Source organism: Microcaecilia unicolor, chromosome 3, assembly GCF_901765095.1.
Source record: "Microcaecilia unicolor chromosome 3, aMicUni1.1, whole genome shotgun sequence".
In the NCBI taxonomy this organism is placed as follows: domain Eukaryota; kingdom Metazoa; phylum Chordata; class Amphibia; order Gymnophiona; family Siphonopidae; genus Microcaecilia; species Microcaecilia unicolor.
The window spans coordinates 45,229,820-45,257,771 of record NC_044033.1 but is presented as its reverse complement, the minus strand read 5'-3'; the positions used below and the strand labels follow the sequence as shown (position 1 = coordinate 45,257,771).

The window sequence follows — 27,952 nt, the reverse complement described above, 5'->3', positions numbered from 1 at the left end:
CGCTGAAGATTTGTAGAAATGAGGTCATGGCAGGTTTGTTCTTTTATTTATGTGCTGTGACAGCCTTGGGAGTCTACTGATCCTTTTTCTCTGTGTGGGCTTAATCTCACCAGCAGATAGAGCACCAGGCAACTTTGTGCGGAAGAGAGCAGGTTGAACTGCCTGCTGGGACATAAGTCCGCCTTTTTGCTTTGGGGAGAGAACAACCTTTCCTCTGAGTCTATAGCTCATGAGTCATTCCAAGTGTACTACAAACATACTGTAGCATGGAGACCTGAGGCCTTAAAGAAGCAGACAGCAAGGAGGAATCAGTGAACCCCTGTAAGTATTAACTGCTTTATGTCAGGAGAGGGATGACAGAGAATCAGTGCTGCCTGTTGGCACCCTCTGCTTTATCTCAGGAGGCAGAGCATTAGGGGAAATCAGTACCCTCTGTCAGTGCTCTCTGCTTTATCTCAGGTGAGGGAGTGGTGGTGAATCAGTGCTGCCTGTCTGCTCTCTGCTTTATCACAGGAGATGGGGTAGCAGAAATGAAGGAGGGAATCACCGCCCTCTGTCAGCACTCTGCTTTATCTCAGGAGGCAGAGCGTTAGGGGGAATCAGTACCCTCTGTCAGTGCTCTCTGCTTTATCTCAGGTGACGGAGTGGTGGTGAATCAGTGCTACCTGTCAGCCCTCTTTGCTTTATCTCGGGATGGTGGTGAATCGGTGCTGCTTGTCAGTGCTCTCTGCTTTACCTCAGGAGATGAGGTGGTGAGAGAGGGAATCAGTGTTATCTGCTGTACCTCAGGAGGCACGAGAAATAAGTGCCCTCTGTCAGTGCTTTCCGCTTTATCTCAGGTGATGGAGTGGTGGCGAATCAGTGCTGTCTGTCAGCGACGGCGCTCTTTGTTTTATCTCAGGAAAAGGGATGGTGGTGAATTAGTGCTGCTTATCATGCTCTGTGCTTTTTCTCAGGTGATGGGGTGATGATGAATCAGTACCCCCTGTCAGTGCTCTGTGCTTTATCTCAGGTGATGAGGTGATTGTGAATCAGTGCTCCCTGTCAACGCTTTCATCTTTTCTGAGGAGAGGACGCTATGAGGGTGCCTGTCATTGATGCTCCCTGGTTTATGTTTAGAGAGGGAGTGATGAGGAGTATCAGTGTGGCTTTGATATTCCCTTAACTGTATGCTGGTTGTGAACCCTAGGACCCTGCTGGTCTCCCAGGTTGGTTCCTGAGGACAATTTCTCCAAATGGTTACTTTTCAGGATACCATGACAGTAATGAACCTTACTCCTAAACCAGGTTAAGTGGACTATGATTCACAATAACAACCAGCGCTCACTCTACTAATGATAGCTTATGCAAGTTTAAGAGAGAAAAAGAGGTCTCTGTAATCTTACTGTAAAGTTAAAATGCTATGTTCCATCAAATCTCTGTGCTTAATAATTATGTCCTTACCCCCGGATTCTATATAGTGCAACTTGAGTTGCACGCACAAATCCGGATGTATTCTGGATTGCGTGCACAACTTAATTGGGTTAATAAGCCAATCAGCGCCAATAATTGCCACAACAAGAAATTATTGACACAAACTGGCTTTAATTAGAATTTAAACACACAACTTGCTATGCTTGTTCTATAAATTGGTGTGCGTAAGTTCTACCACGTGAATCTCTGAAGTGGGCGTGGTCATTAAACTCTGGAATTCATTGCCAGAGAATGTGGGTTAGCTTAGCGGGGTTTAAAAAAAGGTTTGGACGGCTTCCTAAAGGAAAAGTCCATAGACCATTGTTAAAATGGACTTGGGGAAACTCCACTGCTTAATTCTGGGATAAGCAGCATAAAGTGTTTTGTACTTTTGGGGATCTTGCCAGGTATTTGTGACCTGGATTGGCCACTGTTGGAAACAGGATCCTGGGCTTGATGGACCTTTGGTCTGTCCCAGTATGGCAATACTTATGTACTTATGTCATCGGAGGAGCATGGGTGGGTCATGTGCGTTCCTGTATTTAAATTATTTATTGAATTTTTATAACAAGCAAAAACAAAATTTTTCTTGTACAGAAACACAGAGCCACATTATTACAAGAATTAATATAGCAATTAAATATTCTCTCTTCCTTAGACCACAACCTTGGTTGGGGGGGCGATAGGTAACAAAGGAGATTTTATAAGCATCAATTAAACAAAAAAAAACTCGGCTTAACCTGATGACCATATATTATTTATAACTCAAAGTTATTATTTCTCTAACGGACTGCTTAGTTTTTTCTGGTCCAAGAACAGCTGTAGCTGCGATGGTTCTAGGAAAATATACTTATTCCCCAAGTATGTGATCTTACATTTACAGGGATATGCCAACATAAATGTAGCTCCCAAATTTTTTAACTCATTGCGCAAGCTCAAAAACATCTTTCTTCTATCTTGAGTAGACCTAGAAACATCCGGGTATACCCAAACTTTTTGTCCATGAAATAATTTGGAAGTAGTTTTAAAGTATAAGTTCAGTACATGGTTCAAATCTTGCTCAAAAATAAATTGAACTATCAGAGTTCCTCGATCTTTAATCTCACAGGTAGAATTTTCCAGAAAGTCAGTTATATTTTGTTCTGTTTCTTTTTGACCTTTAAAGTCTTGGTTCTTAACAGGTATGTAGAAAACCTTATTGCACGGAGGAATACTAGTAGCAGGAATCTGTAATATTTCATGCAAGTAACTTTTAAATAGGTCAATTGGATTCAATAATGAAGAACGTGGAAAATTCAATAGTCTTAGATTCAATCTTCTAGTATGATTTTCCATTTGCTCAATCTTTCGTTGTATCTTAACTTTTTCTTCAATCAAGGCTCCTACTGAAACCTTAATTTCTTTCATTTCTGTATTGAACTGATTCACTTGGCTTGCGCAATCCATTTTTACCTGCTCCAATGAGGCATCTACTTTCTCAATCTTACTCACTATTTGGTGAATTTCAATTGTAGAATTCTTTACAGCCACAGTCAAATCTTGAACTGCTCTCCAAACAGCCGTTAGGGTTGCCTCCTCCTGAGCTCTCTCGGGCCTCCCGGCCTCCCCAGCCTCCACAGCAGACAATTCGCCGACTGGTAGCGCGGCTTCTGCGCCTTCCGCGTTAGTCATGCTCCCATCATCCACTGCACCGGCCGGGCAAGGAGGAGGATTCAGCTCCGGTGGTGTGAGCGATATCTCTAGTCCAGAGGATCCGGGTGCTCCTTCTCCCAGGCTCTTCAGCGGACTCACCAATCCGGTATCGAACGGTATTTGATGTAGAAAGTTATCCAGCGTTTGCTGCGAGGGGGAAGATGTTCTAGCCAGCGGCAATTGGCTTCTTATCACCCCTTTTCGTTTAGTATGAGGCATTTCTTCAGGAATCTAAGTAGCAGCGTTTCTGAACAAACTCTCCACACCGTCAGGCTGCCATCTTGACACGCCCCGATATGTGCGTTCCTAACATTTATGCACAGTGTTATAGAATATGCCTGTTCCACACCTGAATTAGGCATATTCTATAAACCGCACTGAAAAGGACACACCTAGGCATATTCTATAAACTACGCCTAAAGTTAGATGCAGTTTATAGAATATGCCTAGGCATATTTTTTTTCAGCGCTGATTTTTTTATGTGGGATATATAGAATCTAGCCCTTAATGTCCAATGCTGTTATGCATTCTTTTTCTCTCTATTTTTTGCACCAAAATAGTGTGACATTAAGGGGGGGATTCATCAAGCGGTGTTAGGGCTTTAAGTCACGTTAATTGGCCCTTAACGTGACTAAACATGGCTTTTCTAAAAATACCACGGAGATATTTAAGTCACTGTAGGTTAGATAGTAATGAGATGTATTATTCATTTGGCCTGTGATTAAGCAACCTGCAGAACCGCACCTTGATGAATTCCCTCCTAAATTGTTAAATCTCAAACTTAATTTTCACTAATCACGCCTAATTCAGAAAAGGAGAGAGCATATAACATGAAGCAAAGAGATTACTTTTTTTGAATTATTAAGCACAGAGGTTTTATAGAGTTCTATAGAGACTGATGAACGATAAAGGAACATATAGATGGAAGATATTTTAATCTTCCAGTAAGGTTACGGAGGTCTCTTTTTCTCTCTTGATATTGTGCATAAGCTATAATTAGTAGAGTGAGTGCTGGCTTTTATCCTGTATTCTACAATTATAGGCACTCACATTCACTGACCCCCCCCCCCCCCCCCCCCCCCCCCCGTTTATTAAGCCACGCACTAATGCTGACACAGCCCATTCATTTTGAATTAGCTGTGTTGGCATTTCCACACGGCTTAGTAAACAGGGGGTGAGTATGGTCCCAGTCTCTCAAATATTTTGCTAACACTTGCAGTAGTACTTGAATTTTGCTGAAAAAAATTTCCTTTTGGAGTTTGTAAGATGTCACATGTATAGGCAACCTGACTAAGTGTGCTTGAAAATAATTTTTAATCATCTAAAGTGATGGAGGAACAGAAGAGAGGAAATGAAAATCATAGTGGACTAAGCACAAAAACAAAAAAGCACAATGGGCCCCAAGAATCAATGCAGCAAACAAACTTTAATGAAGGACCCCTACACGGACCATGTTTTGGCAGAATGCCTGCATCAGGGATCTGTCATAAAAACATGTATATCATTACAAACATTCAAAAATACACAATAGTGTTATAAACAGTGCTTTTTTTTGTAGGAAAAAAGTTACCGGTACTCATTATGGGCGGGGGTCATCATCTGTGGCTCCACCCCTATGGTAGCCACACCCACAGTAGCCACACCTCTTATACAAGCCATGGTGCATTTGAACAGGCATCATTGAAAACACTATACCAGTATAGGAGAAAAAAATAACGTGTTTTTTTTTTCATTATAAATCATTTCTGTAAGCTGTTACATCTCCAGTATACCCAGTGCAAAATAAGACAGTAGATGTCTGATGACTGATGACTTTGTTTTTCTGATCATGTTTGTCCCAGTCTCTGATTCTGCTGCTCTCTATCTGTTCTCTTAGCTCCGTTTTCAGGGCTTCCTTTCCATTTATTTCTTTACTTTCCTCCTTTTTTCTTCATTTCTTGCCCTACATCCATAAGTAAAAGCTGGGTCCTCCGTGGAATTGACTGGAGGAGGTATAACGTGTATCCATCTTTTGCCTATTTTCTCCATCCATGTGCAGTTTTTCTCCTCTCTTACCTTTCCCTCATTCCATCCATGTTCATCTTCTTCTTTTCTCTTTCCTTCCCTCCATCCATGTCCAGCATTTCTCCTCTCTCACATCCCTTGCGCCAGTCTCCAGCATTTTCTCCTCCCCTCCATCCATGTCCAGCATTTCGCCTCTCTTCCCTCCCCTGTATCCATATCCAGCAATCTCTCTCCCCTCTCCTCCATCCGTCCAGCATTTCTCCTTTCTCCCCTGTCCACCCCTGCATCTATCCATCCATGTCCAGTAATTCTCCTCTCTCCCCTGCTCTCCTCTCCATCCATGTACAGCAATTCTCTTCTGCCCCCCTGTCCTTCCCTCCATCCATGTCCAGCAATTCTCATCTCTCTCCTGCTCTCCTTTCCATCCATTTCCAGCAGTTCTCCCCTCTCCCCTGCCCTCCCCTCCCATCCATGTCCAGCATGTCTCCTCTCTCCCATGCTCTCCCCTCCCATCCATGTCCAGCGATTCTCCTCTGCCCCCTGTCCTCCCCTGCCATCCATGTCCAGCGATTCTCCTCTCTGCCCTGCCCTCCCCTCTCATCCATGTCCAGTGATTCTTCTCTCTCCCCTCCCATCCCCTGCCCTCCCATCCCATCCATGTCCAGTCACCTCTCTGCCTGCTTGAGAATCTGGGTCCCCAGCATCAGCCAGTACAAGGCCCGGCACAAGCACTAACAAGCCTTGGTGCCAATTCCATGCGCTCAGGAAGGCCTGTTCCGCCCTCTCTGACATATATATGTGTCAGAGGGGCGGTACCAGCAGGGTCTCCACGAGCAGATAGGCTCGAAGGTTGAGTGTGCTGGTGCTGGCCAGGTCTTGTACTGATTGATTGGGGACCCGGACTCTGAAGCGAGGAAACAGGATCAGTGAGAGGGGGACATGGGAAGTAATAAAAGGTGCCGGTACGCCATACCAACGCATAAATATCTGAATTAAAAAAAACTTTAGAAAAACTTCTTATCAACTTATAAGTGAATTGTAGTAATATAAAAAATTAAAATGAAAATTAAAAATAAAAATTACATCCAAACACTTTAGAGCAGAGGTTTTCAACCCAGTCCTCGGGGCACACTCAGCTAGTTGGGGTTTTCAGGATATCCCCACTGAATTCAGTGTATTTATACAGGGTACCACAATTTCAATATAATTATACTCCCATTTACATATTAACCAACAATAATTATTATTCTTCCAATATAAGTCTTTATTTATCAAAAAACATTAATCCTATATAATAAAACTCACCCTCAACGTTCTGAGGACACTGACGCCACTGTCAGGTCCTCCGGGCATTTCCTTCGAGTTTGAAGGGTTCGTGGTGGTGAAGCCACTGAAAACACTGTGTTGACGTAGAGGGCGGACGTGATGACGTAGAGGGCGGAGCAATGGTGTCAGTGGCTTCACAACCAACGACTCAGCAGATTGAAGGTGGCGTGCCGAGCTCCGCAACAATGGCGGTCAGCGCCTTCAGAACGCCAAAGGGGTGAGTAGGGAGGGGGGGAGGTTCGGAAGGAAAACCGTGCTAGCGCCCGTTTCATTTGCGCAAGAAACGGGCATGTTTTACTAGTATTCTCATAAACATATCGCATATCAGTCAGTCATACTTTCCTCTTTCACTCACTACCTCACTCATACTCTGTCTTCCTCAACATTCACACCCCAGTGTCCCTACAACATTAGGTACTGTTTTCTAAAACGTACAACCACTTCTTAATTTATAAAAATGTTGTATACTTTACAGTTCAAACTTCCTACTCCAAACAATAATGTACAGTGTTCAATTTGGGCTGAATAATTTCCTAGATTACATTAGTTGGGAGGAAGTGGATGAATCTGACATCGGGCTAGCACGGGAAGAGCGGACAAACCTCAGCAGCTGGAACTGGAAGAGATGAGGTGCAAACAAGCTGCCCCCCCCACCCCCCCAGGGTGCTCAGCACAAGCAGGGCAATAGAGCAGCATCTTCTTCCTCTCCTCACCAGATGATATACAGTTTATAGGATGTAGGAAAATGCCTGGAGGTCTCTAGTTTTTATTTTTGAACTTGTATTTCTTTCCCTTCTGCTGGCTCAGTGCTACTGTTTCTTCACAGGTAGAAGATGGAGGAGATTCTGGCTGATCTCTGTGGTACCAGTCCCTCAGAACCGCTGCCAGTTTGGTTCCATGGCAGCATTGGATACTGTTTTAAACAGCTGGTGTTAAACTCGCTTTCTCATGCTATTCTTGCTGTTACGAGCGCCTGTTATGTGGGCACACCAAGGTAAGCTCTGACCCTCTGTTCAACCCTACCATCTGCACTCATCTTTCTGCCCCCCTCCCTATATAATGCAAGCACTTTTATTCTCTCTCTCCCTATCAAAACATTTTTGTCTATTACCCTAAGCATAGGTTTATGGGAGAGAGAGTTTACTGGAGGGGGGGAGAAGACTGAGAATGGAGGGAAGGTACAAAAGACCAGGAATGGGGATAATTGAGGGAGAAGCAAGAGATCCAGGGATGGGGGGGGGGGGGGAGAAAATGGCTAATGAAGCAGGAAATTGCTGCAGAAGCAGAGGAGAAGGCTGGAGGAATGGGAGTGTGGGATTAGTAGCAGAGAAGGCTGGAAGGGAAAGACAGATTGGGGATATATATGTGGCTTCCACTACTGTGGGAGGAGAAACAGAATTCCTGGAGCTGTGTATGTGTCTCCCCACAGTACAGGATTGCATGGGAGGTACAGTTCCAATTGCTCTCTATATGGCTGTTCATGGTGTGGGGGAGAAGGACAGTTCCTGAGGTTCTATCTGCATCACCCCACAGTGTGCGGTTGGAGGGGTGGTAGAGTTCCTGGGGTTATATATATGGCGAGTTCCTGGGGCTGTATATATGGCTGTTCATGGTGTTGAGGTGTGGTGGTAAAGGACAGTTCCTAGGGCTGTATATGGAGCTCCTCACAATGTGAGATTGGAGGGGAGGTATCATTCCTCTGACTGTATATAAATGTCCTAAAGGTGGAGGCAAAAACTGCAGGACAGAGAGAAGAAGATTCTGGGAAGAAAAGAGAGCAGAATAGTAGTAGGGTGAAGATAGGCAAGAGGACAAAACCTTTTAGGAGCTGTTGTGAGAGGAAAGGAGAGGACAAAAGAGCAGAGTAAGGGGAGGAAGAAATTATTTATTTATTTCAAAAATGTATATACTGCACGATCTTGTATATTTTACAAACTACTAATCAGAGGGTAGAAAAGACCAATTTGAATCATATAAGAAACCTCTCCTATGAATGCCAACTGAAATGTGCACTATTTAACCAATTGCAAACTTACAGATACAGAGTGTGATCAATGCTCGATCTGCCATTCTCAGAGGTTTGCAACAAAAACATACATAATAATAAAATACATTAAAGAAAATGGTAATACTGAAACAAATGAAAATAAGATCAAAAAGGAAAATACCCAAGTAGAAAAGGGGGAAAAAAAACCTTCACTTGTAGGGAGGATCATTTGAAAAAGCTGTTTACCCATCTATACATATCTCCCTTCCCCATCCCTGACATCCATATATACAGTCCCAGGACCTGTATATCCCCTCCCTCTTCCTGGGATTCATATTTACAGCACACAATATAAAACAGTGAACATGAGGAGAGACAAGACCAATTTGTGCTAGAACTGCAAAATCTGCTCAAAATATACATTTTCACACTATGTATCAGTCTTACACATGTAAATCCTTGATACACTGTGAAATATTGGAAAGAAAAATTCTCAGACCCTAAACATATATAATTTACAATTATCATTGGATTAAGAGAGCAGTGACTTTATCAACATTAGAAAACCTTCCAGCTAACACAATAATGTGCATACCAGCCCACAAAAAATGTCAAAAAAGTTATCTGTGCACATGGTGCTTCACAAGAAGTTTCAGACCAAGAATGTGATCCTGCTGACAGTGGCCAGTGTTTCACTGCACTGCTGTGTCAGGGAATTAGAGGACCAGATTCTCTACAAAAGAAACATAAAATTAATGACTGTGAATACAATATTACCATTTAGAAAAAGAGTTAAAAAAACTATACTTTATAGCAGTGCTACTAGTCTCCACTGCTTAGTGGCTCTCAAACCTGGCTGCGGGATGCCTCCACTACCTGTATCACTAGGCTGACATCAGATGATGTTTAATGTGAGCAAGTGCAAAGTGATGCATACGGGAAAGAGGAACCCGAATTATAGCTACGTCATGCAAGGTTCCACGTTAGGAGTCACAGACCAAGAAGGGGATCTAGGTATCGTCGTTGATGATACGTTGAAACCTTCTGCTCAGTGTGCTGCTACACTTAAGAAAGCAAATAGAATGTTAGGTATTATTAGGAAAGGAATGGAAAACAAAAATTAGGATTTTATAATGCCTTTGTATCACACCATGGTGCGACCGCACCTCAAATATTGTGTTCAATTCTGGTCGCCATATCTCAAAAAAGATATAGTGGAATTAGAAAAGGTGCAGAGAAGGGCGACAAAAATGATAAAGGAGATGAGACGACTTCCTTATGAGGAAAGGCTAAAGCGGCTAGAGCTCTTCAGCTTGGAGAAAAGGCGGCTGAGGGGAGATATGATAGAGGTCTATAAAATAATGAGTGGAGTTGAACGGGTAGATGTGAAGCGTTTGTTGACGCTTTCCAAAAATACTAGGACTAGGGGGCATGCGATGAAGCTACAATGTAGTACATTTAAAATGAATCAGAGAAAATATTTCTGCACTCAATGTGTAATTAAACTCTGGAATTTGTTGCCAGAGAATGTGGTAAAGGCGGTTAGCTTAGCAGAGTTTAAAAAAGGTTTGGACGGCTTCCTAAAGGAAAAGTCCATAGACCATTATTAAATGGACTTGGGGAAAATCCATTATTTCTGAGATAAGCAGTATAGAATGTTTTGTACTTTTTTGGGATCTTCCCAGGTATTTGTGACCTGGATTGGCCACTGTTGGAAACAGGATGCTGGCTTGATGGATCTTTGGTCTTTTCCAGTATGGCAATACTTAAGTACTTATGCAAAGCTCCTTTGATATTTACTCAAAAATGATGCCACACTGTCTTGAGATTGAGACCATGCTGTTCTTCCGTTTTCAAAGTGGATATCCAGTACAGTATTGTTCTCGCCACAGTAATGCTGTCCTCTAGTCACTCACATTTGCTTCAACATGATTCAGTGGCGTAGCCACAGGTGGGCATGGGTGGGCTGGGGCCCATCCACTTAGGGCTCAGGCCCACCCAACAGCAGCACATATTTAGTGCTAGCTAGTGGGGATCCCAAGCTTTGCCAGCTGAAGTCCTCCCCCTGATGGTGCTGAAAACACTGCTTTCCACTTCAGCAGTCTAAGCTTCCTAAGCTGCTGATACTGGCCTCATTGCATTGGGGAGGGGGGGAGGAGAACACTTGGTGCCCACCCACCTCGTGACTAGGCCCACCCAAAATCTGATGCCTGGCTACGCCCCTGACATGATTTAACACAAAACATGTCAAAACCGAGAAATCATTAGATTTATCTGAACAGTGTTGTACTAAAGACTCTTTCATTCTTGTCAAGGTCAAACAACTTTTATGCTCACTAATCCTCTGTCTCAACTGCCAAGTAGTTTGGCCAATATACATTTTTGGAGAGGGGCAACCCCCCCCCCCCCCCCTAAACAATGTAGTCAGTGGTGCAGGTAGTTGTATCGCAGCCAGAAACATAGAGTTGTGTTAGGTCAATAAACCAGGTTTGTAATTCGAACGTGATATTGCAGGTTGCACAACCCTTGCATTTCAAATGACTCCCTGAAACCATTTGCAGAAACTTTTCTATTTATGTCAGATGGACTAAGGATCTCTTTTCCAAGTTTATTCCAGTCTTGCTATCCTGCAAGTCAAATAAAATATCTAAGCGGCTTACTATTCTAAAAAGATTAAAGAGAAAAATAGTCGAAAGGGGGATAATAAGGGAAAAAAAGAGAGTATAAGGAGGGAGAAAACTACAATTAATGATAGGAACGATAGGATATCAGCAGGGATAAGGTAGTGATTGGTATGTCTGAGCTTGTTGACAGGCTCATCACCTTGAGAATCTACAGTATGTAAATATAAATTCATCCTCAATGTCAGACTTGTGAGTTCTTGTACCAAGTAGAGCACTGCTGAGCCAGGTACCCGGACCAGGTTCTGCTTGGTGGCTGGACAACCCCAGGTTTCACCTGCGCTGACTGCCGTTCCCCAGAGGTTGAGCCCCTAGGTGCGGGCGGCCTGCCTGCAGGACTTACGGGACGGAGCTGGAAGCTGGGTGGTGGACGTATTGGCCAGGAAGGCAGCAGGTCAAGAGAGTAATCCAGGTACAGGTGGAAGTCAGTAGGCAGGCGGCAGGCAAGAGAGTAATCCAGGCACAGGCAATGTCAGTAGGCAGGCGGCAGGCAAAAGAGTAATCCAGGTACAGGCAAAAGTCAGTAGGCAGACGGCAGTCAGAAGAGTAATCCCGGTACAGGAGAAAGTCAGTAGGCAGGCAACAGGCAAGAGAGTAATCCAGGCACAAGCAAAGTCAGAAGGCAGGCGGCAGGCAGAAGAGAAATCCAGGCACAGGCAAAGTCAGTAACAAGGGACAAGTAGATAAGAAGCAGACTACAGAGTTAGCAACACCTTCCAAAGTAGAAGCCGAAGCATGGAGTCCAGGAAGAGCTCAGCTGATAAAGTGCTGGCGTCTGACATCAGCAGGAACCAGCAGGGAGAAGGAGCACAACCATAGGACAAAAGCAGGGGAAGGAGGAACCAGAAGACCAATAGGAGAGAAGCAAGGGAAACCATGCAGAGAGAGAGAGAGAGAGCAGACTCAGGTGTGTGGAAGCAAAGTAATCAAGGAGCCTGGAAGCCAGGCAGAGAGAGAGAGAGCAGAACCAGGTGCATGGAAGCAAAGCAATCAAGGAGCCTGCAGCCAGAGAAGAACGACACACACATGGCTCAGGGCTGTGCCAGTCAAGTGTGTGTGTCGATGGGACCTGTGCAGCCCGAGGACGCCGCTTGCGTTGAGGTAGGGGACATGACACTCAAAGAGGAATGTTTTAAGCCCTGTTTTGAATTTTTCTAGAAAGGTCTGTGATCTGAGGTGAAAGGGCACAGCATTCCGTAAAGTGGGACCCACAACAGAAAAAATAGACTCTCGTGTAATATGGAGTCTAATATGATAGAAGGATGGCACAGCTAAAAGATGATGTTAGGATGAATGGAGTGCTTGAGAAGGGGCATATGGAGTCAAAGCGTGCACCAAGAAAGAAGGGATTTTGGATTTTCTAATTTTGAAGACTAATAGAAGAATTTTGTAGGTGATCCTATGTGTGATAGGTAGCCAGTGAGCACTTTTAAGGAGTGGGGTTACATGATCATATTTGTTTGACTCTGTAATGATTTTAACAGAAGTGTTTTGAATAATTTGAAGATGACGCAGATCCTTTCGTCTCAGACCTTTGTATAGAGAGTTACAATAACCTAATTGAGAGAGGATGAGGAAATGGACAGAATATTGAAAGCCAAAGGGTGAAGAAGTGATTGTTAGAATGTATTAAACGGAGTTTGAAAAAACAATGTCAAATTAGACATGAAAGTTGAGGTTGAAAACTTAGGGTATGATTGAGAAAAATGCCAAGAAACGTAAGGGAAAGGACTAGTGGGACCTGTATCCCACACAGAATAAGTGGTGCAACAAGAGGCAGCTCAGGTGTAGCAGAGAATAATACAGCCTTGGATTTGTCAGGATTGAGTTTCATTTTATTGGCATGTAGCCAGGTAGATACATATGTAAGTTTATTATTGTGGGAATGAATCTCTTGAGGATTATTGGGATCTAGTAATACCAATATTTGAATGTCAACTTCATACAGTATATGAAGCCGGTAAGTTCTATGGACTAAAGTAGAGTTAAAAGAGGTGCCCAATATATGTTGAATAGGGTAAGTGCCAAGATGGACTCCTGTCATACTCCACAAGATATGGAACAGGATCCAGAGAGCATTCATTAGGAATATACTTACCGTACCTTATCATACAATCTTATATCCTGCTAATAATTTTCAGTTCAAAGCGGGTAACAATACAAGACAAACCACAGCAAAACTCTGGGATATAATTTAAAAAAAAAAGAAAAGAAAATTATGTTAAAACAAATTTCTGAAACAGTAATGTTTTAACGTTTCTCCTAAGCATCATCTATGAGTCAGAAGAGAAGAATCTGTTTAAGCTCATTCCAGTTGTCATGGTTGTGGCTGTATCCCATGCCTACACTCGCCTCTCCTCCTGGTGACCAGGCCCTGTGGCTTCTGTGGACTGCCTTCTCCCTGTTTCCCCAAACGTGTTCCAGAGATCATTCCAGTCCTATTCTAATGTTCCTTATGTTCTTATAAGTGCGTAAGTGTGAGTCCCGCCCATGCTCCACCTATGTGCATTCCCACCTGTAAAAGTATGCACTATGTAAGATATGTGCATCTTTACAGAAGAGGTGGAATTTAGGCAGACTGTGGCATTTATGCATGTATGTGCACACAAATATCATTCTGCTAAATTATGCATGTAATCGGCACATAACTGATAGGGTGTACTTTACAAAATTGCCCTGATAATGTAAATGTGTTCAACATTCTAAATTATGCAAATTTTATGTACATTTATTCAAACCTATCACAGATTTGTCCCTCAGATTTCAAACACTTTTCTGTAGAATTTCCTCTGAGCTGCGCAGCAAGACGAGTCTGTCTATACTACTTTTCACAGACTAGTGCCATTATGTACTGTGACAATCTTGGTACTGTTTTTTTAAAAGTAGAATTTTTGCAACTTTTTCCTGAAAATATGTTTTTACATTCTGTTCCAATGGAACCAGTGTAAAATAATGTCCCTAGGAACATAACCCTCCTCCCAAATACAACGCTAGGAAAGGAGACACAACTCGAGATCAGATTGAGTTCTGACTCTTTTGTTCCAGTGATAGCAGGGATTCTTTGATTTGGGGGGGGGGGGGGGGGAGGGATCACCGCAAAGACCAAGGGCTCATGATTATTAAAAAGATGTCAAAAGGATTATTAAAAAAGTCAAAAGTGGTTTGAACCTGGGTCCCTTGGTTTCAAGTCTACTGCACTAACCATTAGACTACTCCTTAGACCTGCTCTGTTAAGAATGCCCATGATACTTGAAGCTATCATAGAGCCTGGTAGTGGTAACCCCTTTCAGTTTCAGCAGAGAGGGAGGAGGACAGCAACCACTGGGAGATTACAGAAATGTCAATGCCTTAATCCTTCCAGTGGTTAGCTGTTCAATCAGAGCACCTTTTTGTACTCTAGACGTGACTGAAACAAGTCTAACCTAGGAAGTCCTTCTTTTTAGGCTTGAACATTTCTTCCCGTTTAGTAATCGTTGTTGGACGTCAAAGCTACTCAGTGAAACAAAACAAAAACCTATCCAAATTCTGGTTTCCGAAATGCGGGGTTCCCCAAGGGTCCCCACCCTCTCCCATCTTATTGAACTTCTTCATGTCTTCCCTCACCTCTATTCACCTGGGACCAGGAGAACTATTACTGTCATATGCAGATAACATCATGCTCCTTCTTCCACTAACACCTTTACACCAAGATCCAACCCGATCTGCAACAAGCGGAATGAACACTATTCAGATCTGGGCTCTAGCAAGCAAGCTGAAATTGAATACCCAAAAGACTAAGATTCTTTGGATCTGGAATCAAGGAACCGAGGTCCCAACTTCAATAAAACTGCCTAACAACATCACCTTCCCGGTTGAATCAGAGGCTAGAGTGCTTGGAGTCATCCTAGACTCTTCCTTATCATACACATCCCATATTAACATACTATGGAAGAAAACAATGTTTAAAATAAGACAACTTCGTCTAATCAGGTCATTCTTTGTTCAAAAAGCCTTTTCAATACTGGTACAAATGCTTGTCCTATCACACTTGGACTACTGTAATGCCTTACTCCTTGGCATTAGGAGCAAATATTAAGAACATAAGAGTAGCCATACTGGGTCAGAGCAGTGGCCCATCTAGCCCAGTATCCTGTTTTCCAAACAGTGGCCAAGCCAGGTCACAAGTACCTGACAGAAACCCAAATTGTGGCAACACTCCATACTACAAATCCCAGGGAAGCAGTTTCTTCCCATGTCTGTCTCAATAGCAGACTATGGACTTTTCCTCCAGGAATTTGTCCAAACCTTTTTTTAAACCCAGATACACTAACCGCTGTTACCACATCCTCCGGCAAAGAGTTCCAGAGCTTAACTATTCATTGAGTAAAAAAATATTTCCTCTTATTTGTTTTAAACGTATTTCCATGTAACTTCCTCGAATGTCCCCTAGTCTTTCTACTTTTGGAATGAGTACAAATCGATTTACTTCTATTTGTTCTACACCACTCACGATTTTGTAGACCTCAATCATATCTCCCCTTATCTGTCTCTTTCCCAAGCTGAAGAGCCCTAACCTCTTTAGCCTTTCCTCATATGAGAAGAGTTCCATCCCCTTTATCATTTTTTTCAGGTATAGTAGTGAAAGAAAGAAGACTAAAAATGGAATTGTGAGACTGAAAGATGCTGTGAACCGCTATGTGGATATTGATGAGGAAAAGGCAGACATTCTAAACAAATACTTTTGTTCTGTTTTCACGGAAGAAACTCCTGGAGGAGGACCATGGTTGGCTAACAAAGGAATGGAGCAGATATTGCACTGTTCATGGAAGAAAATGTTTATGAACAACTTGAAAAACTGAAGGTAGACAAAGACATGGGACCGGATGAGATCCATCCCTGGATACTGAGGGAAGTCAGGGAGGTTCTGGCATGTCCTCTCAAAAATTTGTTTAATAAATCTTTGGAAATGGGAGAGGTTCCGCAGGACTGGAGAAGAGTAGATGTGGTCCCTCTTCACAAAAATGGTGACAAATAAAAAGTGAGAAACTAGTAAGCCTCATTCCTGTGATTGGAAAAGTAATGGAAGCACTGTTGAAAGAAAGGATAATAAATTTCCTGGACTCCAGGGGGTTACCAGATCCGAGGCAACACAGTTCTACCAAAGGTAAATCACGCCAAACAAATTAATTACTTTGACTAGGTGACCAGAGAACTAGATTGAGGACACACACTTGGATTTCAGCAAAGCCTTTGACACGGTTCCTCATGGGAGGCTCTTGAATAAACTTGACGGGATGAAGTTAGGAGCCAGTGTAGTGAACTGGATTAGAAACTGGTTGACTAACAGACATCAGGAGATGGTGGTTAATGGAATTCACTTGGAGAAAAGAAAGGTAAATAGTGGAGTTCCTCAAGTGCTGGGGCAGATTCCATTCAATATATTTGTGAGTGACATTGCTGAAGGGTTAGAAGGTAAAGTTTGCTTTCTTGCAGATGATACCAAGAATTTCAACAGAGTGGATACCTCAGAGGGAGTGGACAACATGAAAAGAGATCTGAAAAAGTTAGAAGAATGGTCTAATGTTTGGCAGTTAAAGTTTAATGTGAAGAAGTGCAGAGTGATGCACATGGGGAACAAAACTACAGGGGAAGGTACCACGGGGCGATAGTGTCTGAGGATCTGAAGGTGACAAAACAGTGTGACAAGGCAGTGTCTGTAGCCAGAAGGATGCAAAGCTACATAGAGAGAGGCATAACCGTCAGAAGAAAAAAGGTTTTGATGCTACTGTACAAGTCGTTGGTGAGGCCCCACTTAGAGTATTGTGTTCAGTTTTGGAGGCCGTATCTTGCTAAAGACATAAAAAGACTTGAAACGATTCAGGTGATGAAAATGGTGTAGGGTTTGCACCAAAAGATGTATGAGAAGAGACTGGAAGAACTGAATATGTATACCCTAAAGAAAAGAAGGGATAGGGGAGATACGATACAGACATTTACATAAACTTGAAAGGTATTAATATACAAACAGATCTTTTTCAGAGATGGGGAAACAATAAACCAAAGGACATGAATTGACGTTGCGGGGTGGTAGACTTAGGAGTAATGTCAGGAAATACATATTCATGGAGAAGATGGTCACAGTTCCTGAAATGCCTTCCTGAGGCAGGTGACAATTAAAAAAAAGGATGGTATAAAAATGAAAAATAATGACTGCATGCATGTTGATGGGTTGAGTGCTGTTTAAACAGCAACTCCAGCTGCAAAGTACTAAGGCCAGTGCAAGACAGACTTTTACAGTTTGTGTCCCATGTATGGCAAGACAGATTAGGATGTTCTGGAGAGGGCTTTCATGGCAAATCCAATATCGTTTTATCATTTATTGAATTTAATATATTGCCCTTTTTGAGGGACAAGTCAGAGTGGTGTATGATAAAATCAGTAAAAAATAAAAATATAAAAGCAGGTCGCTATAGTATGACAGGAAAGGGACAGTCACCCAAGAGGTACATAAAATAGACGTTCATCCATTCAGAAATTATGGCGTCACCACTGGGCACTACCGTGTTCTCCCTTTCTAAAACTGAGGGTTAAAAAGCAGCAAAGGTAGTTTCTAACAAAAAAAAGTTTTCAATTCATCATGGAAAGCAGTATAGGAATGTTCTAATCAGAGGTGTTTTGGGAGGGAATTCTATAAGGATGGAGCCAGAAAAGGCAGAGCTTCAGATAGAAGCCCACAGCTTGAGAGGGGGAGGGGATTACAAGTCTGTTATCATGTAGCAATCGGATCAGACTTGAAGGTTTATAAGAAATAACAAAGACAAGTACGCTGGTGTGCCATAATAAAGAACTTTATGAACCAATGTCAATACTTTAATCCTATATTCTATAGGTAACCAATGTAGATGTTTTAATAATGGGGGAGCATGATCATAACGCTTGCCCTGACAAAGTATTCTAGCAGCAGTGTTTTGAAGTGTTTATAAGCGCTTAAGATTGAATTTTGTTACTCCTGCATAAATAGTGTTACAGTAATCATACCTCAAATTAATATAAGCATAGAATAATATACAGAGGGAATTATTGTCTATATAGTTGGAAACAGCTCTTAATTTATGAAAAAAGTAAAAACCTGTTTTGAGTACACTAGAGGTTTGTAATGAAAAAGAAAGTGATGAGTCAAGGATGATGCCTAAATAGCAGAAGGATTTAACCGGCGGTATATGTCTATCAAAAAGGGTTGGGGCAGTAAGTGACAGTGGAGAGGCATCCCCGGAAATCCAACAGGCCACTGGGTGGAGTACAAGTTGGTGTTCCTTAAGCCAGTTAACTACCTCACGGAGACAGAGTTGTAGAGGTTGGAGGTCTACAGACGTACTCGAGGTATAATGCACTAGAAGAATGTTACCTGCATACGAAAATTAACTAATACCATGTGATTGGATTAAAAGAGCTTAAGAAAATATTAAACAGAAGTGGTGAAAGTACAGATCCCTGAGGTACTGTGCAGGATAGCGAGCGAACTGAAGATAAAGTTGCTGACTGTTTAACTTGAAAAGTATGAGAAGACAAGAAATAAAAGAACCAATTATATACCATTCCAGTAACACCTAATGCTGAAAGACACTGGAGAAGTAACAAATGATTCACCAAATCAAAAGCTGCTGATAGGTCTAGAGACACTCCCAGTGCTATACGGCATGTAGTAGTGTGTAGATGTGATAAAGTTTTCCCTAGTGCTTCTGATGAGGGAAAATTAAAATAGTTGAAACATAAGGACAATGCCAGGTGGACTTCTACGGTCTGGGTCCCATATAAAACAAGACAGATCAAAATAGGCTGGAGTGGACTTTGACAGCAACTCCAGTAGTTGGGACTTAAGGACAGTGCCAGGTAGACTTCTACAGTGTGTCCCAAAAGTGGCAAAGAGAGATCAGGATCAAGTATATGCATTTTATACCACATCCATTGTTTGTTTAATCATGAATTGATTGTTGGTTTAATCAACGAGTATGCCTGATGGGCAGACCTCATCTTCTATGTTAGTCACCTGTAGCATATGTTCTCCAAGAACAACGGGACAAATATTCTTACATACCCGCTCATCTCCCCCTAGGAGTTGTATTTTATCTGCTTAACCATCAAATTCAAGATGGGAGGTCAATCACATGTTATAAGCAAGTACTTTCTATGTTCCTAGAAGGTTCACAATCTCAGTTTTTGTAAGTGAGACAATGGAGAGTTAAGTGGTTTGCCCAGGGTCTCAAGGGGCTGTAGTGGGAATTGTAGTGGGATCAAAGCCTGCTGCACTAACCATTAGGCCACTCCTCCTATTATACTATCTGGGCCTGCATGGCAGGGGCAGGTAGGAAGGTGTGCACGAATGCGCAGTGCAGTCTCCCAAACATTTCTGGAAAAGTTATTGGGAAGTTCTCTGCCTGGGCTCTGTCAGATGATGTCACCCCTTTGTGAGAATATATATCCTGTTGTCCTTGGAGAATATCTGCTACAGGTGAATAATTTTACCTGATCTCCTTCTCTCAGACTGATACCTGGGTTTCCTGATCTCCTTCTCTCAACAAGCTACCAGTCTGAGAGGAGATCAGGCAATCCAGATGTGAGTAGGACAGAAGGAGATCAAGTAACTCGGGTACCATTCAGAGAGAAGGAGATCAGGTAACCCAAATGTGGGTCAGTGAGAAAGAGATCAGGTAATGCAGGAGTCTGGGAGAAGAAGATCGGGTAACTCAAGTACCATTATGAGAGAAGGAAATCATGTAACACAGCCATACTTAGCAGATCCTGCATAAGAGCTGTCTGTTATGCAGGTCCCAGTCAAGAATGGCTCCCACTAGAGGTCATGACAACCATTTCTACTATGGAACTGCTAGGGGCAGGAGCAAGTGTGGTTTGTTCCTGCCCCAGTTGCCCCATTGAATCACCAGGGAGTAAGGTAGGTTGGGGGAGCCTCCTCTAACCTGTGGGGGAGGGGACTGATCCTTATGTAGGGGGGTTGGGAGGGGGATTGGAGCTGGTGCCGTGTGGGAGAGAGGGCAGGAGATTGGAGCTGGTACCAGGGGGGTGTTGGGAGGGAGATCGGAGCTGGTGCTGGATGAGAGGGAGGGAGGTGGATTAGAGCTCACCGGGATGGGAGGATTGGAAGGCATGGCAATGTACATTGCAGGACAGTACCTAGAAGTTATATGGATGCCAGCCAGTATTCAGTGCTAGCACCCACATAGCTAACCGGGGCAAAGTTAGGACTTCTTTTTATGCAGCTCTACAGCTGTAGCTCCTGGCACTGAATATTACCAGCACCCAAATGTCTCTTGGCTTCTCCATGGCTTCCCGCTGTAATGCCTCTGATCTGCCCACTTGGGACATGACTGATGAGTACTGATATTCAGCAGCACTGTCCAGTTAAGTGCTGCTGAATATCAGTGGCTAGGCAGACATAAGTAATTTAAACCAAGAGGCTATCCTTTCCATTTCAATAATTTTGAATATCAACACCTTATAGTTTAGGCATGAGCACTTACGATAGTCATGGACTTGGTGTAAGTGCTCATGCCTACTGTATAATTTATGCGCAACTGTACACCCTTGTGATGCTTCACCCAAATACCATCCCTTTGTATGCCCATCTTCCAGCTATGCACTATTGCATTAGGTGCTTGTTTATAGAATAACGATTAAACAAAACAAACAGAAGTATCCCCCTAGCTGCAAACCACACAATGTACAAAACAAGAAGTAGGGTGTAGAACAGATGGTATCCAAACAGCAGTCGCACATACATACATACTCTTTAAATATGTGCATGATATATTCAATATTGAAATATTAAACATTAAAAGAGATCATAGTGAAACAGAGATTATAATAAAACAACACAGGATAATAGTATAACCTCATGCAAGCAGCCATTGATCTCGACATATCAATGCACAGATATACGATACAACATACCAGCCATTGATGATGATAACACATAAATGGGCTGGAGAATCTAATAGTAAATAATAACACATCAATAATAGGTTAAAATTATTATTATTATTAACATTTGTATAGCGCTACCAAATGCACGCAACGCTGAACACCAAACATGAAAAAAAAAACCCACATATTGCTGCCTGGAATAACAGAGTTGTTATAAGAGACTCAATAAAATGGTCACTTATTAATAACTAAAAATTAAACATGCTTTTTATGTTTTACTTGAATGTTCCTTATATTTTATTCAGTTTTTGATGTGCTACACTATGGAGTGGAGGAGTAGCCTAGTGGTTAGAGCACCAGTCTTGATATCCAGAGGTGACCAGTTCAAATCCCACTGCTCCTCCTTGTGAACTCAGGTACAAATTTCAGGGCTCATTTACTAAGGCGCATAGGTGTCTACACAAGTCCAACATGCACCAGATTGGAACTACTGCCTGGCTACCAGGTGGTAATTCCATTTTTGGCGTGCGCCCAAAACACACGGTAGAATATATTTTCTATTTTCTACCCGGGGCACTTACCCGGCAGTAATCGGCAGTTCCCTATCATCAAGCCGATCAATCCATAGACTGGTGGGTTGTGTCCATCTACCAGCAGGTGGAGATAGAGAGCAATCTTTTGCCTCCCTATATGTGGTCATGTGCTGCCGGAAATTCCTCAGTATGTTCTCTATCTCAGCAGGTGTGTGGTCACACAGCAGCAGCTCTGGCTAGGTCTCCAAGCCTAATTGTTTAGGTTTTGTTGAGTACCTGGGGTTGAGGGCTCTTTGTGAGCAAGTGCAAACCTGGTGGTGCCAGGTCCCTCCTTTTCTCCCCCCTCCCGCTGGCTCCGTTAAAAAAAAAAAAAAATTTAAAACGTTCAAAAAGGACGTCCATTCGCAGCTGCTCACTGGAACAAGTCGTCGCTGCTCGGAGCAAGAAGCAGGTAATTTTTACCTTTTACTAGCGGGCAGGGGGTTCCCCGAACGGTCTCCACGTGGCTATGGCCTCGGATGGCAAGGGCGCAAAAAGACGCTCCCCGGAACGCGTTCACACGCCTAGCGGGGAAGCGGGGGATCGAAGGTAGAGTCGCCCTTTTTGCGCGCCTTTTCGGAACCGGGAGAGTTCACCGATTTTTCCTCCAGCGCGGTGGCCTTTCCCGCCTTAGGCGCCCATCCTCCGCTGGCCGCCCTCCCGGTCGTGACCGGCCACGCAGCTCGGTCGGCTTCTTCTTGGGCCGCCCTCGAGATGGGAGATCTTAACAGCTTGGTCGCCCTTGAATCGGGCGACAGTAAGAAGTCGGCGAAATTAAAACGCCCTTCTTCCCGCGCGGCTCCTCGGAGTTTCGCGCCGGACGCCATTTTGGACGCGCAACACACCTCTCCCCCGCTACTGGGAGCGCAGATGGAGGGCGCCTCTAGGGCCGTGGCACAGGCTGCAGAAATGCACAGACTGGAGTGTTTCTCCCCTGAGTTCATTTTGCTGCTGCATTAGGCATTTCTTATGCAGAACACTGCCCCTGCCCACCTCTCTGATCGGGGTGATGAGGCTCTATGCTTAAGCGCCCTTGGGTGGATCTTCCACCCTCGGGGGACTCGGTCTCCTCTGATGTGGATGACGGCAGCGTATCTGAGTTCTCCCAGAGATCCTTAGCGGAACGATGGAAGAGGCTGATCCCCGCTCGGATGGAGCGGATGACCCTCTGCAGCGCGGCTTTTTCGCTCAGAGGATTTGCCCAACCTGCTTGTGCAGGCCATGAGCATTTTGAAGTTTGCCTCTCCGGAGGAAGGCTCTCTCTCAGCCTCTACTGGCTCCGCCATTATGCTGGGAACGAAGCGCCCGCCTAGAACCTTCCACTTTCATGAAGCCATGCAGACCTTAATTTCAGCGCAATGGGATGCCCCTGAGGCGAGCCTGAAAGTAGCCAGGGCTATGTCCTGTCTGTAACCCTTTCCTGAGGGGGAACTGGAAGCCTTTGTCTGGCCCACGGTAGATTCCTTAGTCACTGCCGTGACTAAGAAAACGGCGCTGCCGGTGGAAGGTGGCACTGCCCTGAAGGACACCCAAGACAGGAGAATGGAGGCAGCCTTAAAGTCGTCCTTTGAGGCGGCCACTCTGAGTTTGCAAGCCTCGGTTTGCGGCTCCTACGTGGCTAGGGCATGCCTGACTGTTTTGCAGCGGGCTTCCCCCTCGGACCCTTCCTGGAGGGTGGAATGGCTGACCCTGGAGTCGGGTCTGGCATACTTGGCAGACTTGCTGTATGATGTTTTGAGAGCCTCGGCCAAGGGCATGACTCAGACAGTCTCTGCGCGGCAGTGGCTCTGGCTGAAGCACTGGTCTGCTGACCATGCCTCTAAATCTCGCCTAGCCAAGTTGCCTTTTAAAGGCAAGCTCTCTTTGGGGATGAGCTGGACAAGATCGTGATGGAGCTCAGCATGTCAAAGGGCAAGAAGTTGCCGGAGGTCAGGACTCGGGCCGGCAATGCCCGTCCTGGTTCCTCTAAGGGCCGATTCCAGGAAGCCCGTCGGTATCGCCCGGGCAAGTCGGCCTCCTCTGCCTCCGCTTCCTTCAAATGGAACTTCTCCCCCAAATAGCATTCCTTTCGTAAGGACCGCCGTCCCGGAGGTTCGTCCGGCCCGCCCCCAGGGTCGCGTACCCTATGACGGGGACCTGGTCCATGGCCCAGTGCAGATAGGAGGAAGGTTGTCCTCGTTTCTGGGCGAGTGGACCAGGGTAACTTCAGACGCTTGGGTTCTGGAAGTCATCAGAGACGGCTACAAGCTAGAGTTCTGCCGACCCCTAAGAGACGGGTTTGTAAACTCTCCTTGCAAGTCTCAGGTCAAAGCAGCTGCCGTGCAGCAGACTTTGAGCAACCTGATCCGCCTGGGCGTGGTGGTCCCGGTGCCAGTAGATCAGCTTGGCAAGAGGCGCTACTCCATTTACTTTGTGGTGCCAAAGAAAGAAGGATTTGCTTGGCCTATTCTCGACCTCAAGGGAGTCAATCAGGCCTTGAAAGTTCGGCACTTCCAGATGGAGACCCTCCACTCCGTAATAGCTGCGGTGAAAAAGGGAGAATTCCTGGCCTCCCTGGACATCAAGGAAGCTTACCTACATATTCCCATCTTGCCGCCTCATCAGCGCTTTCTGCGCTTTGCAGTGCTGGGCCGACACTTCCAGTTCAGAGCCCTCCCGTTCGGGTTGGCTACGGCTCCGCGGACCTTCTCCAAAGTAATGGTGGTCATCGCGGCCTTCCTCCGCAAGGAGGGAATGCAAGTCCATCCCTATCTGGACGACTGGCTAATTTTGCCGCACATCCATTTTAGGTGCGCCTTAGTGAAAGGGCCTCTTAGATTGTGAGTTCTCCAGGGACAGGGAAATACCCAGTATACATGAATGTAACTCGTCTTGAGCTACTACTGAAAAAGGTGTGAGCAAATCTAAATAAAATTATTAGTATTTCTTTTATGTTTTGATGATATGTATATTTATGTTGCTCACATCGAGATACCTTGTATTGATTCCTGAGGCAGGTGCAGTTAGCACCAAAACGCAGGACTGCGTCAAGTCTTTTGACTTTATGTTTAAATAAACCTGCTGTTTGGATACACATCTTTGTATACCTGTCCTCTTTTTTAGAGTAACGCTTAGGCAGAATATTTTAATTTACACACATATGCCCCAGTATTCAAATTATTTGCATGCATATTCAGCACATAGATGTTGGCTTCCACTATACAGAGTTACCCCCATGATGGACTGTAATGTAATTGTTGAGGGTAGATGCACTATATTGACCCACCCTTCCCTTTAAACTTATGAAAGGACTTCTGTTCCACAGTACTGAATTGATCCACCCTCCTCTTTAATTGTGAATTTTCTCCCTAATGCTTCATTTTAGTACTTGTGAAGGAAGATTGGCTGGGACAGGGGAGGATATTTGGCATTTCTGGTTTTACTTAAATGACCACCTATCATTTGTTTGTATAGTGTCCAGGGCATTTAAGTGGAGCTGTATAGTCTACTCTTCATTTTTGTTATATGTGTACTGAAAAGTCCTTCATAATTGAATTTGAAGTTGACCTTATTGGTTTCTACTGGCAAGGTCCTTCTTCCTCAAATTTTCTGAGAGACTACAGTAAAAAGCGGTCAGGAGCCTCTCAGTGTTCTGGTGCCGAGATTAGGAGCTGTTACTGATTCAAATTCTATCTATAAAATTAGAGGATCCTTGTGTATTTCCCCCTTCTGTTTTGTAGATTCCCTGGCTATGACAACCTCTCCAGACCAAGCTGGAAATGCCGGATCGTTGTGTCCTTCTTCTTTGCCAGCCTTTCCCTCATTGATATAATCCTAGCAGCTGTCTTTCCACAGCAGGGTGCCATTTCTTTGGAGGTGCTGGCAGGTGCCATCTCAGTACTGGCGTGGGTCACACATGGCTTGGCACTGCTCATGCTCTTCAGATCAGTTTATGGCATCTCCAGAGGTCCTCTGGCTATGGTAATTCTGGTGCTTCTGCCTGTGCCAGCCCTGGTGATCACCATAGTGTCTTATTGCCAGTCTTGGGAATCAGCTTATCCACTCCAGCCTGGTTCCATCTCAAAGCTTGCCATCACATGCCTCCAGTTGGCCTGTTTAGTTGTATATGTAATTGCATTCATTGCCCCTGTTCCCAGCAGACAAGATTTTGGTTCCATCAATGATGCTTCTGAACGTGCACCCCTCCTTTCAAGCTCAGGAACTCTGACATCTGATGCACAAGTTGTTAGTGAGGATGGTGAGAGCTGGCTTTCACGTTTTTTCTACCTCTGGCTGAATCCTTTGTTAAAACATGGGTACCAAAAGAAGCTAAAACATCCTGAAGATGTCTATCTTCTACCTCACAAGCTTCAGACAAGGACAGTCTTCACCCATTTCAGCAATTGCTGGCAATCAAAGATGGCTGATAAGAAAAAGGCAAGCAACTTTACTAAAGCTGATGTCAGAGACAATCTACTGTGCTCTGGACTAACTGCAGCTACGAATGATACCATTGGCAGGACTCCAGATACACAGAAGAACGTGCGTCTCCTGTCTGTGCTCCACTCTTCCTTTGGACTCAGATATTACTCCCTGGGGTTACTTAAGCTGGGAGGCGATATGCTGACCTTTGCTGGCCCCCTTCTCCTTAACTTACTGGTAAATTTCATGGAGACCCGGCAAGAACCTCTTAGTCATGGGATATTATATGCGACTGGACTCTTTCTCAGCTCTTTCCTTGGTGCTCTCTTGTGTAACCAGTTCACATATGAAGTGGACAAAGTAGTTATAATGGTCCGAACTGCTGTTATTTCCTCCATCTATCACAAATCCCTGCGCGTCAACAGCACCACCCTGTCCCGCTTCTCAACGGGTGAGATTGTCAATTTCATGAGCATTGACACAGAGAGTCTGATCGCCTTCTGTACCAGCTTCCATGAAGTATGGAGCCTCCCATTCCAGTTTTTGGTCACTGCCTATCTTCTGTATCTGCAGATGGGGGTGTCCTCCCTTGGAGGGCTGGGCCTGATCCTGCTACTTGCACCTATCAGCAAATATGCAGCCGGCCGAGTTATGCAGAGCAGAATGAAGATGATGGAACACAAGGATTCACGAATCAAGGTAAAACAATTCAGATCACTTTCCAAAGGCACTTACCTGCATGAAACAGAGTTTTATGCACAGAAATTATTTTTTAAATATCACATCATGTATACAATTATGCACATATGGAGGGGTATTTTCGATATGACGCCTAAGTCCGATTTTGGATGTTTTGCAAAAATTGTCCAAAATCTGAATAGGAAAGAAGGTAATTTTCTAAACAGAAAAACGTCTTTTTGTTTTCGAAAATAGAAGGTTTTGTGATTTGGACGTTTTGTTTTTTGGTCCATTTTCAAACAAAAAACGTCCAAGTGCAAAATTCACAAAATCAAGCCATTGGGATGTAGGAGGAGCTAGCATTTTTAGTAGACTGGTTTCCTTGACATCCCAGGAAAGCAATAGGGCACCCTAGGGGGCACTGCAGTGGACTTCATAAAATGCACTCAGGTACACATCTCACCATTGCTCCCTTACCTTGTCTGCTGAGCCCCCACATCCCCCCCCCCCCCAAAACCCATTACCCCCAACTGTACATCACTACCATAGCCCTTACGGGTGAAGGGGGCACCTATATATGGGTACAGTGGGTTTCTGGTGAATTTTGGAGGGCTCACAGTTTCCTCCATAAGCGTAACAGGTAGAGAGAGGTATGGGCCTGGGTCCACCTGTCTGCAGTGCACTGCACCTACCACTAGACTATTCCAGGGACCTGCATGCTGTTCTAATGGACCTGAGTGTAACATCTGAGGTTGACATAGAGGCTGGCAAGTAATGTTTTTAATCACATTTTTTGGGGGGTAGGAGGGAGTTAGTGGCCACTGGGGGAGTAAGGGGAAGTCACCCCTGATTCTCTCCAATGGTCATCTGGTCATTTAGGGCACCTTTTTGTGCCTTATTTATTATAAAAACAGGTGTAGTTCAAAACATCTTAGTGTTAGTCTTGGACAATTTTGTTCTGTTCCATTATGGCTGAAAAACGTCTGTTAGGAACACTCAAATCCCACCCTTGACACACCCCTGACACGCACCCTTGTGATTTGAACGCACTTCTGACGGACTTCATAGAAAAATCTCTAAAAATTATCAATTTGGACGTTTTTGTGAGAAAAACGTCCAAATCCAGATTTATGCCACTTTTTGGACATTTTTCTCTTTTGAAAATGAGCCCAATAGCCAATTTGCACATTTTCCCAATTCAGTTTTTAAAGTGAAATCTTTTTCTTTAAAAATTGATGTGA

General features: G+C 44.0%; 1 protein-coding gene across 4 annotated transcripts in view; it reads left to right on the top strand.

The window, feature by feature from the left end:
• The window catches only part of LOC115465411 (multidrug resistance-associated protein 7-like), a 120,717-nt gene that overhangs the window by 14,195 nt on the left and 78,570 nt on the right, over window positions 1-27,952 (top strand). The window contains exons 2-4 of one of the 4 annotated variants that reach the window (XM_030195856.1): window positions 114-321; window positions 7,301-7,468; window positions 25,352-26,732. In XM_030195856.1, coding sequence (XP_030051716.1) covers window positions 7,308-7,468; window positions 25,352-26,732 — 1,542 coding nt within the window. In that variant the 5' untranslated portion in view covers window positions 114-321; window positions 7,301-7,307. Of the gene's footprint in view, window positions 1-105; window positions 322-7,300; window positions 7,469-25,351; window positions 26,733-27,952 lie in introns of those variants that run through there. The other 3 variants (XM_030195857.1, XM_030195858.1, XM_030195859.1) reach the window with 3 other exon arrangements.